At 35.6% G+C, this 15,887-nt stretch overlaps 1 protein-coding gene across 1 annotated transcript in view; it reads left to right on the top strand.

The window, feature by feature from the left end:
- zgc:77752 (uncharacterized protein LOC393862 homolog) overlaps nucleotides 1-15,179 on the top strand; it is a 45,914-nt gene extending 30,735 nt beyond the window's left edge. Inside the window, exons 5-13 of the mRNA XM_039760535.1 lie at nucleotides 476-594; nucleotides 4,419-4,556; nucleotides 4,763-5,352; nucleotides 6,144-6,404; nucleotides 8,012-8,137; nucleotides 8,307-8,408; nucleotides 8,697-8,777; nucleotides 11,528-11,638; nucleotides 14,737-15,179. Of these exons, the coding sequence (XP_039616469.1) occupies nucleotides 476-594; nucleotides 4,419-4,556; nucleotides 4,763-5,352; nucleotides 6,144-6,404; nucleotides 8,012-8,137; nucleotides 8,307-8,408; nucleotides 8,697-8,777; nucleotides 11,528-11,638; nucleotides 14,737-14,826 (1,618 nt within the window). The 3' untranslated portion in view covers nucleotides 14,827-15,179. The remainder of the gene's footprint in view (nucleotides 1-475; nucleotides 595-4,418; nucleotides 4,557-4,762; nucleotides 5,353-6,143; nucleotides 6,405-8,011; nucleotides 8,138-8,306; nucleotides 8,409-8,696; nucleotides 8,778-11,527; nucleotides 11,639-14,736) is intronic.
- The last annotated feature ends 708 nt before the right edge of the window (nucleotides 15,180-15,887 follow it).

Raw genomic sequence — 15,887 nt, 5'->3', positions numbered from 1 at the left:
GCTTGCTGGGATGGTATAGATTCATGGTAGAAAAAAGTTTCAGAAAAAAAGAAAATATTTGCCAGCATTCATTTGTCAGTCAGTTTTGATACAGAATTGTAAATAATCACTTAAGAGTGCTGAAACAATAGCTTTTTGGAGTTAATAAAACAAGTTTTTTAACAAATTAAGTAGTCTATTTAATGTTATTTAAAAATGCTTTGTGTTAGATTTTCCTTGCTGTATGCCCTGATATGTGTGTCATATGTAAAATATTTTATTTGATCTGGAATATAAAAGTGGACATTGAGAGCCTCAATGCCCATTGTCACAATATATTAAAAATGAAATAGCAAAAGAATAAAATGCATGCTTATTTTTATTAGTAATACCCAAACTCTTTGAAATAATATTTTGTATACTCAAGATTAAGTTTGTACTAGACCCTGAAGAGTTTTTAACTGCTGGACAATTGATGTTCATATTCTCATTTCAGATGTAACATCAAGTCTGTTATCAATATGCAAATTCCAGGGGAGCATGCCCATTGCGGATCACCTCTTGAACCTCCCAGTGGATTTTCATATTTGCCAGAAGTCTTCATGGATAATAATAGTAAGTTATGTGATGTACCCAGTTTTAGTGGGATCAAAAGGACCTTCAATTAAAATAAAAGAGTGTGTACTCAGTAGTAAAATCAAAACAAACATAAGCTGTATTGAGAATGAGTTGACATAATATTCAGTTTCATTGTTTGCCTCATACGTAGGATCAGTTACTGGTTTTGTGTATCAAGTTATGGCATCACTGTTACATAACTTTCATTTATAGATGCAAGCATCCTTTATCAGATTTCTTATATCATCTGCTTATATCTTAAAATGCTTACATCTTACATCCAGCTTCCTATGTCTTATCATATTTCTTGTGGTTCTCTGAGTTCATGAAATATTGAATCTAGACTTCTATATCTCTAAATGAAATAGTGTTTTGGTTACAAACCACCACTGACATGTACTTTTGTCAGTAATAATTAAAATGAGTATAGTCTCTTCTTACATCTCAGACAGCAAAGATTTATCAATGTTGAAACTGTAGTAACATTCTCTTTGACATGTATTGAATTTTAAAGACTGGCAAAAAAATTACATAGTCACGTTAGATGTGGCTGGCTGCCAGTGCAGCTGAAGAAGGTGAAGCAATGGACTGAACAAAAGCAATGAGATGTGTCTTCAGTGGCCTTCTGTTATTTAGGAGCACAATGCATGTTGGCTTCGCAATGTGCAGAATGGCAAAGAGGCACCTGGATCTATCCTTGTTTCTTTGTGGATACTTAAGACCTACGGTATTACCTGCCTTTTAACATTTGTTATGATGAAATTATTTGAGCTACTCATTTCCATTTTCCCATTTAACACACACTACTTCTCGATCAATAGATCAGTGGAGGGTCTATTTTGCCTGGGGATTTCATGGTATTCTTCAATATGTGTAATTGCATGGAAAGTAAACAATACAACTCAGCCTTTCACACAAATGTAGGTTTTTATTTGTCCTTTTGTTACTGGCTACTGGATTTTCTTTCTGTCAGGAATGAGCGGATGAGACTGAAGGACAACATCTCTCAGCCCCTAATCCCAGAACCATAGATATGTGTCTTACCACAACTTTTTAATTCATTTCATACAAATTTCACATGGCGATTCTGAAAGGGTGTTCAGATTTGCAGATAACGCCACATTTGTGGCACTCTCATTAAATTAATAGGAGTTTTCATAAAGGACTGAGGTAACTGAACTTGTTAAGTATTACAACCTAAATAGTCTGGAATTAAATGAAAAATATACAAAAGAAGAGGTGGTTAATTTTAGACAAAGGAAAATAAAACTCTCACATTTATATGTTAATTGCCAGTTTATAGAAATATTGAAGAATTATAAGTTCCTGGACATCACCATTTCCAGCACACTAACCTGGAAGGTCAGCATATCTAATAATGTCAAGCAAACTCACCAGAAGCTATTCTTTCTAAGTTAAAAAGTTCAGATTGCTAAAACAAACAATGACTGCAATAATTGTAGGTCTGTTATTGAAAATGAATTTTAGGTAAACTTACCAGAAGTTATTCTTTCTAAGAAAGATAAAAACTTAAAATTGTTAAAGCAAACCATGACTGCAATGACTGTAGGTCTATTAGTATTATATGACTTCTAGTTTGAGATAATGTCAAATTTATTGGCTGATGTTGCTGGATTTCTGTAAGATATCAGATAATATAACAAGGAACTGGAATCAAAATCAGAATTCACTTTATTGGCCTGGTACACTAATGTGTATTAGGAATTTGTCTTGATAGTATATTGGTGTAACATATAAAGACAACACAAAATACAAAAGAAAAATGTAAGAAGATAAAATATAAAATGGTAAAATATGATGCAGCATTCAAGGACATTACAAAAAATAAAGAGATGGTAGGAATAAAATGTCCAGGCAGTCTAGTGTGTAGTATACATAGATACTGAGTAGAAGCTCAGACCTAATTGCTCAGAATAACTGCATGTGGAAGAAAACTGGGGGAAGTCTTTGGAATAAGTCACAGCCAATGATCCTTTCACAGGCTCTGATGATACTCATATGCTGCAGGTTGACCTTAGCCTAAACAGATGCAGCACTAAACCAGACAGTTATAGATGAGGTCAGAATGAACTTGATGATGGCTGTGTAGAACTGGATCAATATTGCAAGAGGGATTGAATTTCCTCAGCTGATGCAAAAAAGAACATTCTCTCATGGGTTTTCTTAATAATGTGTGTGATGTTATTGTCCCACTTAAGGTTTTGTGGCAGCACGGTGCCCAAAAACTTAAATGATTCTGACATCCTAATGGCTAAGCCATTTATAGCAAGTGATAGGTGAGTAGGTTGACTGTTTCCTGAAATCAAAGGTCATCTTCTATATTTTTTGAATGTTAAGGACCAAATTATTATGGCTGCACCAAAATGTCAAATTGTCCACCTCATCTCTGTATATATGGACTCATCATTGTTTGAAATGAGGCCTATTAGTGTTATGTCATCTGCAAATTTAAGATGTTTGACTGACGAAGTGCAGTTACAAAGTATGATAAATTGCACAACGCTGTAACAATGTTTCAGCACAGTTTTCATATTTGTACCATAAATTTGCCGCATTCTGATAGCCAATAAAATGCTGCTGTGAAAACATGAGACATCAAACAGGTGAGTCTCTCTTCTGTTTATACAGTAAAAAAAAACTTGTGCATTCCTATTTTCCTTGAGTCATCATTGTATTCATTATACTTCCAGGTGAGCATCATTGCTTACTATTTCTCACTTACAAATGAGCCCACCTCTATGACAAAATCAAACCTGTATGAAACATAGTGTGATGGAGTACAGTCTCTCAAATGAGGAGAAGAAGCAGCTAAAGAGGATAATGTACACCAGTTCTGAAATCATTGGATGCTGCCTCCCCACAATGGATTCATTCTGCTTTATTAGAACTTAAACACATTAAGAACTTTTTCACTGTCACACTACACTTACCTTCTTCTTACTATTTAATCATTTAATGAACAGTTTAAGTCAGCCAAGATGAGGGTGCTATCTTATTTTTTAAAACAAGCTGTGAGACACATAAACATACAGTATCTTGCTTAAGCGTCTCTTATAATAAAAGTATGTCTAAGTATTTTTCCTAAAATGAGGAACAGTAATTACTGTTTTCCTTACATTGAATACTTTCATTGATGCTTTATTGTTTAGGTTTCAAAAAATCAAACTCAATGCATCGTTATGGTAATAAAGGATAAAGTATTTTCCCTGGTAATCTGAGATCTTTAAACCTATTCATCATTCTTTACTATATGTCAACTTTTTAAAAAATAATAATAATAATTCTTTGCATTTATATAGCGCTTTTCTCACAACTCAAAGCGCTCAGCAATTGCAGGTTAAGGGCCTTGCTCAAGGGCCCAACAGAGCAGAGTCGCTAATGGCATTTATGGGATTCGAACCGGCAACCTTCTGATTGCCAGTGCAGATCCCTAGCCTCAGAGTGTATATTTTTATATTTATAAAATAATATGAATGTTTTGAAATCCTTTAAACAAAAACACAATTGCAGAGTATAACTAAACATTTTATATATGTAAATGTGTATAATACAAAGTTGTATTGCTTTATTTTTAAAAAATGTAAAGTCTTTTTCGTTTTTTTGAGTCACAGACCAGTTGAGAAGTCAGTTATATCTTTAAGTTTATATGGAAATTCTAGGTTGATATATAGTAATAGTTGGTCCTTTTGTGTTTGGATTTATTGGCTTATCTTTCATTTGTTTTATATTAGAAAAGATGAAGAATAGGTGATGTACACATTTATTTAGGATAAGTTTTGTTTTTTGCTTAATCTTTATAGTATTTTTCTTCAACTTTGGCATGCCAGACTTTGGAGTGTCATCTCTAATACGGATGCTAGATATGGTCAAAGTAATGGCATTTGCTGAGAAGGAGGGAAAAGTGGCAGTGCACTGCCATGCTGGATTGGGAAGGACAGGTAAGTTCAAGGTCTAATTATTCAAGTTTTTGACAATAGGCATTGGGAGTAGAGTTTTATACAATTAGCATATTATTTAAGTCCACTTGGGAATCCTTCACTTCCAATACTGCTTCTTTGCTCTTAAATGTTTTTAAAAGTTACTTTACACTTGAAAGTTAAACTGAGAAACCTAATAATTTTTTGCCTTCTATCCTTGTCTGTAGGTGTCCTCATTGCTTGTTACTTGGTTTATGCTGCTCATGTGAATGCAAGCGAAGCCATCCACTTTGTCAGGTTGAAGCGCCCTTCTTCTATTCAAACCCAAGCTCAGATAAACTTAGTCTATGACTTTGCCCAGTTCCTTGTTTCCCACTTTGTCATGTATGCTAGTGTGGACAACAGCACATACCGTTTCACTCTACAACAGTACCTTATACGTCAGAAGCATTTACTACATGGTGATGAAGCTCGTAAACTTAAAAATATTCCAAAACTTGTGCATGTAATTTGCAAAAGATTAATTATGATTGCACTTAATAAGACAGACTATAGTGCTATGCAGGAGCAAATGGAACTTGAAGCAAAAAGAAAACACTTAACTGAAATGATAAGACAGACGCTATCTAGACAGAAGCCTCTAAGCGCCAAGGCCATGTTTAAGGATGCAGATAACTTTTTACACCCATCAATTAACTCCTTTAATTTTTGGAATGAAAATGAACAGTTACTGGAGCAAAGAAGAGGATTACTTTGGACTAAGAGAAGCCACAGTGATTCTGATCTCAGGAAGATTGTCCTGGAAGAGAAAGTAAAGGTAAAACAATATTTTACCATCATGGATCTGAATATTAACTTTAGCTGTGACATACTCTATATATGGTACTTGTGCGATATATAAAAATGTAACTTTGCTGTCTTTTTTGCATTTCAACTTTTTTACATAAAAGCATTTGCTAAATTTTATTGTTCAGAAACACACATTCACTTCTGGTAGACTGGCAATTGTTTTTTGACACTGTAAGTGTGAAACTGTATGTGAGTTTTTCTCACTTGACCCAATTTCCTTCCATGAGTGCATAAAATAGATGGATTATATACATCTGTCATTTGAATATATCTAATTTTTGGTTTTGTTAATTTGCTAATGAAAATATGTGTAGCCTTTCTTATAGATTGGGATCTTATTATGTTTGTTACTTCCCAAATAAACTCCAAACACTTGTTAAAAAAGTCATATTGGCCAAGCAGCCAATGTGGTGTAGTGGTTAAAGGTTTGGATTTTAGACCCTAAGGTTGTAGATTTAAATCTCACTCCTGACAGTGTGTGGCTATGAGCAAATCACTTCATCTGAATGTGATCCAATAAGAAAAAACAATAAAATAAATATAAACAGTTGTATCTCTCATATGTTTTAAGTTGCTTTGGATAAAAGTATCAGTTAAATAAAATGTAATATTAAGATCCCTAACTATACAATAATCACCTTTAAACTAAAACAAGTATTATACTCATTATAAATATGATAAAATTGGAAGTCTATGACTTGGATGATGTGCAGTCATTACTTATATTCTAATAATGTATAATTGATGTATATGTTTAAGAATTTACACAGCTCAAGAATTCCAGTAACAAAAACAAACTCCTCCAGTTCAACAATGACCAGATGGAAAGACACAGAAAAATTACTTACTCAAAAACAGGGTGCTGAAAAAGTACATGAAGACTTGAAGATTCCTAGTGAAAGAAAAATGTCCTGTCAAACAGAAACTGTGTGTGTAGGCAATGAGTTGAAAAATTCCAGTTTTACAAAATATGAAGCGAATAAGGCACCTTGTTATAAGAGGAGTGTTACAGTAATGGAGGTAAGAGTTTCAGTGCTGGTAGTAATGTTGAGCTAATGTGTGGTGTTTTCTGGTCATAAGCACATGCAGAAGATAAAAATGATCATGTTAATTTTTGAGCTATAGACTGAATGCACAAATAAATTCCACCTAATCGGTCTATGTTATGTTTTATAACCTCCAGGTGGTGTCACTGAGTCCCAAACATTAGACACAGTAATACCCAACAAGTTACTGGGATAAAATAAAAGATTTTTATTTATCCACAAAACACCTTTTACCCGTCACCCATGCAAATATCAACAAACCAATCACAATACAAATCAAATCATTTCTCCTTTCGTCCTCCCAGAGTGTTGCCTGCTGCCTCTGGACTCTAACTTGTCAATGTGAGGTGGCAAGCTTCTTCTCAAGCAAAACACAGGACTGTTTCTGGTGTCACCACATTGCCGGTCAGGAGCATTTCTGGGTCACGTGGACACCAGTATTGTACCCCCTTAACAGCGCCCTTTGGTGGTACATAAGGACCCTGACACAGTTGCACTTCTGCGCTCTAATTCCCATGCAACCCTGGAGGTGTCCTGATTGGCATTACTCTTAGGAACACTGCCATCTTCTGTTTGGGTTTATGAATTGTTCCTGGAATCCACCTTCAGGCAGTCAATTCACTATAGACTGGTCTTAGCCAGGATGAAGATTACAGTGCAATCCGACTAGGCTGTGTCTCTAGTCCCTCAGTCCTTCCATTATGGCGTCTAATCTGGGTAAGAACTCTGTTCCTATCTTAGTTGGGATGCCCGTCTGTCTTTTATAGCATTTACAGTATATAACATGAATGCTGAAATTGGGGTGAATTAGCTCATTTTCACCTCATTTGTTTAAACTTGGCTTAGTCCTTACAGGCAGACGTGTCTTTACTGCTTTATTGCAGCTTATCTTACTAATTAATACTTTCAGCAAATTAATAAACATGAATTAATTGTTGACAGTCTTGTATAACCTTAGTATGGAATGAATGTACTATCTGCATAGCTTGGTATACCATACAAATAAATCAGAGAAGTAGAGCACAGCTCGTGGCACAAACAAAGCCAGAAATGTAGAACGAAATACAACTAAATGTGGCTTACTTGAATATTAATATGCACTAGAACAACTGACATGTCTTTATGCATTCTACTTGCACTTGTGTCAGTGATTGCCTAGAATGCCTTTTAACCTCTTCAGTGAGAGGTCCCTATGTGCGCGGCTGAACTCATTTTATTCATTAATTGCCAAGTCCATTTTGCCTGGTCTGTGCCATTTTCTTCTATTCTCAATCTTGGCTGTCATTACATTCACAAATCCAAAACTTCTAACCACTCTATTCATTTCATTGAATATCTTGTTCAATGAATAACAGCAAAGTTGCAAAGAATAGTATGTGATTTTGCAGGACAGATGTCCATATTTGCTTTACTCAGTTCCATCTTTATGACTTTTGAATTTATCTTATAGCATATAAAGTATATTCATTTTAAGAAACTTCCAAATTAGTAACATCCACATGTAATAAGATTGTGTGTTAATGTCGAAAGAGTTATGTTCTGCTATCTGATATTTAAACAACTGCTTTGTATGTTCTATAGAAGAGTTGGCCTGACTGTGATTCCCCAAAATCTCATATGTCAGATCTGTCAAAGGTGGTTGCAATTGCAATGGCAGCAGACGGATGCATTGGGAAAGAGTTCCAGAGAAAAACTCGATGGTTTCAAGTAAGAATGTGAACTGATTTTTCAATATTATGTCTGATTTTCTTTTTCAATATAAAGTATGGAACAAACTCTATAAAAGCAAAAATAAAAAAACACAAAGTTCTTATTTCCCTTTGGAGGCATATTAATTTATAAAGATATTTTTGTGCTCTCTTCAATACCCTTCTAGACTGAGATGAATAAGCCTGAACGTGCCTGGGGCTTGCTGTTGTCCGAGACAGATCCTAAAGTCCTGAGTTACTTGCTGTGGAGCTGGTTTGAACAACTTAAGGTCAGTAAAGTGTGAAATAAGTTGCATTCTACCATTACTGTATTTTCTCTTTAAAAATAATTATTATGGTGAACCAATAGATTTTTGTCCATTTGGCCTATAGACAGGAATGGTGGCCTAGTGGCTGTAGAACTGAGTGTAAACTACAAGGTAGCTGGTTCACTCCCTGGATCTGACTCAGTTAACATGCATGTTGTCCATTTTTAAAACATATAAGAAATCGCATGTACAAGCACTTTGGTATGTAAAATAAAGGTTCCTTATCTCTATTCTGTTTTTTCTTTTTAGGAACCATTTTTGTCATATGCAGATATAGGACTGTTGTCATCTAGTGAAAATAAATCAAAACATCTCTGGGCTTTACAGAAGGTCAGTGATGTACCCAGTAACTTAATGAAGAAAGGTCATGATTTTGCTCTGTAGTTATATTATATTCTACTTGTATTTGAGTATTTGTTTGAATAATTTCTCTTTAAAAGTATTTTTCTGTTTTACTCTGATATTGCAAATTGTTATTTATTTAAGTACATTGTCTCCTTTTATTTGTGCTATTGGTGCACCATGGAGCTCCTTAACAGTCAATTTGCTATGTTTTAGTAAACCTCATTAGCATTTCAATTTTCTTAATTTGAAATGAAGTAGCCATAGTGTTAGACGCCCATGACCCAGTAGTTAGGATATAGCAGGTTGGATAATGGATGGATGGATGGATAGTCATGGAGTTATTTCAGCATCACAGTTTACAGTGTATCCATCATTTTCCTGTATGAGTTTCTGCATAGGAAACAGGAGTACCAGAGGAAAAACACTCAAACACAGGAATAAAATACAAACTTTAAACAGAGAGTGACCAAGCCTGGGATTAATGTCTAGTTACCAGAGGCTGTAAGGCTGCAGTCATGGTCACTTTAAAATTACACTGCCTGACAGTGTAGTTTAAGAAAGTGATATTAAAAAATGCTGTCAGAATGGTAAGTGGCATTATAAAAAACAAACATACAATGCAAAATAGATTGAGTACTACAATCTAATGACAAGTTTTTGTCATTACTTTCTATCAGGTAAATGTTACCTGTGGCAATGCTGCATGCCCCAAAAGTTAGGTTTGCTGAATGTGGTAAAGTGTTTTATCAATTTTTAAGGCTTAGATTTGGCTTCTTTGCTGGCCTAACTACTAAGTGACAAGTCACTGCCTTGTGACTTCTAAATGCCATCATTTTCAATGCAAAGAAGATGTGTGAGTAGGATGTATCATTTTGATGACCATGTTGTCCCTTTCAGAGTAAAGTCTCCAGACTGGTAGATAGCATTTTGTGGTTACTTAACTGTGTCACCCTTTTAGAAGAGTAGGCAGCTCAAAAGCTACTTTGGAGTTCTGATCCCTTATGTTCTGCACCGGTTGTAGGATTTGGGGACACCACCAACTGCAAAAATGTTTTATAAACATGTGCCACTATAGTTTGATAGGGCCTCAAAGTTATTCCTGGGTCTGTTCCAGTACTGGCACTAAGATGAAGGTTAAACAAATTTCTAGTACTAATGGAAATAATAATAATATATAATGGAATACAGTACATAATGTTTTTGATAATTTGGCATATTCATGATGTGAGGGTGTTTCCTGAAGAGGCATTAGCTCTCTTGGAAATGTGTTCTTTTTAAATTGCGGCATATTAAGTAACTAAATAATATAGTAATATAACAGAAAAGGCGATATCCCTCCCATCGTGATTACGGCGGTACAAGAATCACATGAGAAAAAATATACTTTAGCTTACATTTACTGACGGTTAACGCGGTTACAGACGGGAGGCATATGGACAGACTTTAACCAGGTGGGAATCTGGATCAACACAGGCTGCCATTTCTCGTCCCCACGCTGGGAGTTTTTTCGGAACTTTGCCGACACGTGCCCCAAAGGGTCTGGCTGTTGTCCAAGCCTTTTATACTGTTCTTCTTCAACCTGCTGGTCCTTTTTGTCTCCAAACAAGGGCAGGAAAGGGCTGAACTCCTCTTCCACAAAATACAGAAATATCATAGTGCTTACATGCCAGTTCTCATTCTCCCAACAAGGAAATAAGACTTTGTACTGACAGAGGACAGAAATACTCTTCTGTGTTTAAGCTGACTATACACTCCTCCAGTTGTCTTTGGCTATTCAATGCTTGGCTAGCAATTCTAACTGCTGAGCCCCAGTGTGCCATATTTAACATGCACATGTGAATATATCCATACCAGTGAGCATAGAGACAGTGACATTAATATTAAAGAAAAATGTAGTATAACAGAGGGGGTGTCTAGCCCACATGTATGCGGGGGGTATACGGACCACTAAAGTAACACATGACAGGTGCCAGTCCTAGGAAGTATCTTGTAAAGAGAGAAAGACAGAGAGAGAGAGAAAGAGAAACATAGTTAGAGGACCACAGTAGAATCATACAGCATACCTCTGCATGTCAATGTAAAAGCACCATTAATGTAAAACCATTAATGCTTATTTTATTATTTCTGCATTTTTTTGTTTCTTATTTAATACATGAGTAAGTTGATGCATCTTATTTGTCACTTTATCGTTCCTTGCAGAGGCTGCGTATAATCCCTGTTAAGTAGCCTACTTCTATTTCACCATAGTTAATTCAAATTCAGATACTTTTAGGCAGAGGGAGCTGTATTAATTTTAAACAGTTGTCTGCCATGACAACAACAACAAAAAAAGAAAAAAATAGGAAGTGATTATTTTATTTGTTGTCATGCAGAATCCATGTGCTGCTATAGTGGATTAATGTGTGCTTCCATCTGTGTGTTGGGTTAAAAGTAGTTTATGTCAGTCATGTTGAAGTTCTTTGCTAAATAAACAGTCATGAAGATTGATAATAGTCTATGCACTTAAACATATCAGTTAAGGAAAACTTCTATGATCATCAGTTATTTTAATATTTTTTGCTGCTTTTGTCAGTTTTGAGAATGTTATGTTTGAATGTGTTAAAATATACCAAGTTCATATTGTACTCGTTCTATTAGACAAATCAGCCAAATTGCTTAAATGTTTTTAATAAATGATCATTTAAATCATTAGTATTTAATTGTAAAAACATCAATTTTGTTGTGTTTTCACACAGTGCCAGGAAGAAACAATATTCTGCATCCTTGATTGTATATGTCAGATTACCAGCATGCCCCTGAGCTCAGAAGAAGCTATCATTTTTCGAATGATCAAATCTTTTACACAGGTAGAAAAAACTAAAAGCACATGCAAAAGCCATTTAGCGTTTTTGTCAGGGGCAAATTATTTAAGCAGCCTGTGCAGCTGTTTGCTATTTTTTGGGTATTTTTTAAAGAAACTTTGTTATAAAATGGTAGTATTTCCTTATAATTAAAACAAGATTCCTATTAGCATTAGCAGTTATTTAATTCAGTCATGTGAAAGGGTAAGTATATCCCATGAAAAGATTTTTTTTTTATTTCAACATTCAAAAATATTTTTTATTTACTGGTAATATATATGAACATACTATATCAAAGGCGATGTAATTAACAAAATTACAATGTTACTTTGCAATAATGTATTCAATGAGAAATGAAATGAATGCCATTTCTGTCTGTGGATGAAGTAAGTTTACTCTTGGCTCTAATTGCTGGTTTTGCCCCCTCATGCAGAAACAAACTCAAGTAGGTGTTTCCTATAACTGCCTGTCAGTCTCTGACATCAACTGGGAGAAGGTGTTTTCATTCCTCTATAATTCAATCTTTCAACCACGTAAATTTTGAGGGGTGTCTTGCATACAATAGAACTTCTGGGATTACAATCACAATGGGATTGATATCTGGCTTTTGGTTTTGCCATTCCAGAACCTTTCATTTCTTTCCTTTAAGTCATGGCGGATTTAATAGTATTTTAATGGTTATTGTCATGTTGCAAGGTTCACTTTTGGTTAAGGTTTAACCTTCTGGCAGATAGTCTTACATTATCCTGACAGACCCTCCCGTACAATGAAGAAGTCATAGTGGATTCTGTGGTGGTAAGCTGTCCCGTCCTGATGCAGCAAAGCAGCCCCAAACCATAACATTTCCACCACCATTCTTTACAGTTGATATTATGTTCTTCTGTGCTGCCTTTGGTTTTTGCCAAACATACCTTCTGGTACTATGGTCAAATAACTCTATGTTTGCTTGTTGTTTCTCCAAAGCACATTGTTTCAGGTGTCCTCGTCTTTACTTAAGTATTCATGGGCAAACATTAGTCTTGGGGCGGCACGGTGGTGCAGTAAGTAGAGCTGCTGCCTCACAGTTAGGAGACCCAGGTTCGCATGTTGCATGTTCTCCCCGTGTCTGCGTGGGTTTCCTCCGGGTACTCCGGTTTCCTCCCACAGTCCAAAGTAATGCAGGTTAGGTGCATTGGTGATCCTAAATTGTCCCTAGTGTGTGCTTGGTGTGTGGGTGGGCTGGTGCCCTGCCCTGGGTTTGTTTCCCGCCTTGCGCCCTATGTTGGCTGGGATTGCCTCCAGCAGACCCCCATGACCCCGCACTTAAGATATAGCGTGTTGGATAATGGATGGGTGGATGGACATTAGTCTTGACAGTGTTCTTTCTGGACAACAAAGGATTCCTCCAGGTACACCTCCCTTGTAAGTCTAATTTGTGCAACCTCTTTCTAATGGTAGACTCATGCACTTTGACATTAACTGTAAAGAAATTCTGGGGTTCTTAGAGGATTCTTTTAGCTTGTTGCATTCTGCTGTCTGGCTGAACTTGCTGGGTTGGCCTGGCCTGGACAAGTTGGCAGTTGCTTGAAATTTTCTTGACTTGTAGGTGATCTTTGGAACAGTAGAATGGTTGATTTTTTGATCTTTTTAAATCTCTTCCCAACCTAATATTCATCTATAGTCTCCTTTCTGAAGGCCTCAGATGGCTCTTTCAAACTAGGCATGGTGATAACAACAAAGGACAAACCAGACGAAATGTCTGAGGTTTAAATAGGACAGGTTCCTCCAAGATCCTCTGTAAAGATGTTCTAACCATTTTCACCTGTCCTGGTGCGTCTGATTCTAATTTTTGCTGTTTGAGGTAGTGTACATATTTGCATGTGTACTTACTTTTTCCATATGATAAATTTGTTATTTATGTTTATCTAAATTATACAATGGAGTACAAAAAGTAAATGTGGAATAATGTTTGTTATATTATATCACCTTTATCTATAAATGCTATTTAACTCTTTCAGGGCTGATGTCGACTTTTGTCAAAAAGGATGGTAATTGACTGTAAACTGTGACAAAACCAACTGTTATGTTTTAGTTGCACTCTCGTTGCTAGAAGGAAAGTTAGATTCCTTGGTTTGACCGAGGTTTCCTGCACTCGTGTGAGTAGCAAGGCGCAAACAAGAGCAAAAATGGCACCGACATCTGGCGAGAGATCAAAGTGAATGCGTAAAGCAAAACACTCCGTGGACGACGTTTTGCCTATTATCTCTGAACTGGACTATGACTTGTCAGACTCTGATGTTGATACAAGTGATTGAAAACAAATGTGAGTTTCCGGCTTCAGCTGACTGATCCCTAGCTAGTTGTGGTACTGACAATGGTTGCCAGGGAGGACTGCCACTTAACAATCATAAGAGGTAGAAACCAGATTGCAATGCACTGTCACTTTGTCCCAGCCACACAAAGACAGCCTGGCAACAAGACTGCCGCTTATTCTTGGTAAACTGACAGCCACAGCATGTAGCAACAGACGTTTTATGTTGATTTCTGTGTGAAACCATTGCTTTTCAGAAACTTTGTATTTTGGAAAAAATATTCAGCCTTCAAAGAGTTAAATAAAGATGAAATTTTGATATCTCACATATGTTTAAAAAGAAAACATTTCATGGGGTGTACTTAATTTTTCACGTCTTTTTATATGCTAATGAATATTTATAATGTTTATTAGCAACAGAATGGGAGAAGAAGCATAGCATCTAATGAAACAAAGAAGTACATTAAAAGTAAAATGTTTCATCAGCATAAATGTTTGAAATTAATTTTAAAGGCTGCTTTGTAGCTTAATAAATACATTAGTGAATTCTTGATGTAAGTCATTAACCTTTGTGGTACATCTTTTATACTGTAATTTTCTTTCCAATAACTTAATATACAGTATATATAATTGGTTTATTGTAAGCACATCTTCACACAATATGTACTAGCATATTATTGATTTTTTTTTGCGTAGCATCAAAGATACCTTTGTTTAGGTCTTTAGTGCACAGGTAATGCTCATTGCACTGATTCTGAAGTACATTTTGAATGCTAACTACATTTTCTGGTTTTAATTCCTTTTTATCTTACAGTGCTCTGAAAAAGCAAAGCAGTATTCTAGACTGTCAGGACTCTTCAAGGACATTATTAAGGAGAAAAGGAAATTACAGTTTACATCTTAGACTGCATTAACTGAAATATGTCTAAATTCTATTATGATAATGGCGTAGACTGTAAATCCCTTGCTTGAAATAGTGTTAAATACTTGGCTGTTACATATACAGTGTGGCATACAGGCTAGAGCATTAAATGGTTATCCTAAAGGGTTTCAAATTCAGTCTTCACCTCCAAATCATTGTGTTACCCTAAGTAAGCCACTTTACCAGCTGGTGCAAGGTTAACTATGTATTGTGCATCTGTACTTGTAAAGCCATCTGAGAGTTGCTCTTTAAGGACAATGGGTTGTTAAATGAATGATATACCTCATAATAGAATCTTATGTATTGTTTGATCTGTAATTCATCAGAAACAAAGAGTCATCTATCTATCTATCTATCTATCTATCTATCTATCTATCTATCTATCTATCTATCTATCTATCTATCTATCTATCTATTTATCTATCTATCTATCTATCTATCTATCTATCTATCTATCTGTCTGTCTGTCTGTCTGTCGTACGTATTCACTTGACTAATGGTAAATAATGTATCATTATGTCTCATTTGTTAAAGCATTTAAAAAAACATTTTGAACAATGAGGAGCATCAGAAGCTAAAGGCCAACTTCTACTTTAAGGATGAGTTGTGGTGACCAAGATTTTTATAACATATTGGCAACTAGGTCATTTTATGACAATGTAACATTTTAAAAAATGTGTAGGGGCATCATGAAGGATAAAAGAGTGACTTAGGAAAAGAAGCAAAATGGCTGTAGGCACACATGCTATATGCCAAACAGGCTGAACGTCTATGTGGAGTGCGGAGCGTGGACTCCTCTTAGGTTGCCCAGAAGACAAAATTATATACCTCAGTGCATGATGCAAGCTGTTGGTGGTTTACTTATCATCAGTACAAACTGTAAATTCATATGAAGTTTGTGTACACAGTTGTGTCTCAACTAACTAAATGGACTGAATCAATTACCAGATTCTCTCTTGCTTAACCTCGTAAGTACACAGTGTTGATCTTAAGAACATGTAGTATGTGGTATCGTGTTGAAAAGTCTGTGCATGAGTTTGAGT

The sequence above is a fragment of the Polypterus senegalus genome, chromosome 8 (genome assembly GCF_016835505.1).
Source record: "Polypterus senegalus isolate Bchr_013 chromosome 8, ASM1683550v1, whole genome shotgun sequence".
Taxonomy (NCBI): Eukaryota; Metazoa; Chordata; class Cladistia; order Polypteriformes; family Polypteridae; genus Polypterus; species Polypterus senegalus.
Note: the sequence above shows the minus strand (reverse complement) of the source record. Positions and strands in the feature narration are given on the sequence as shown.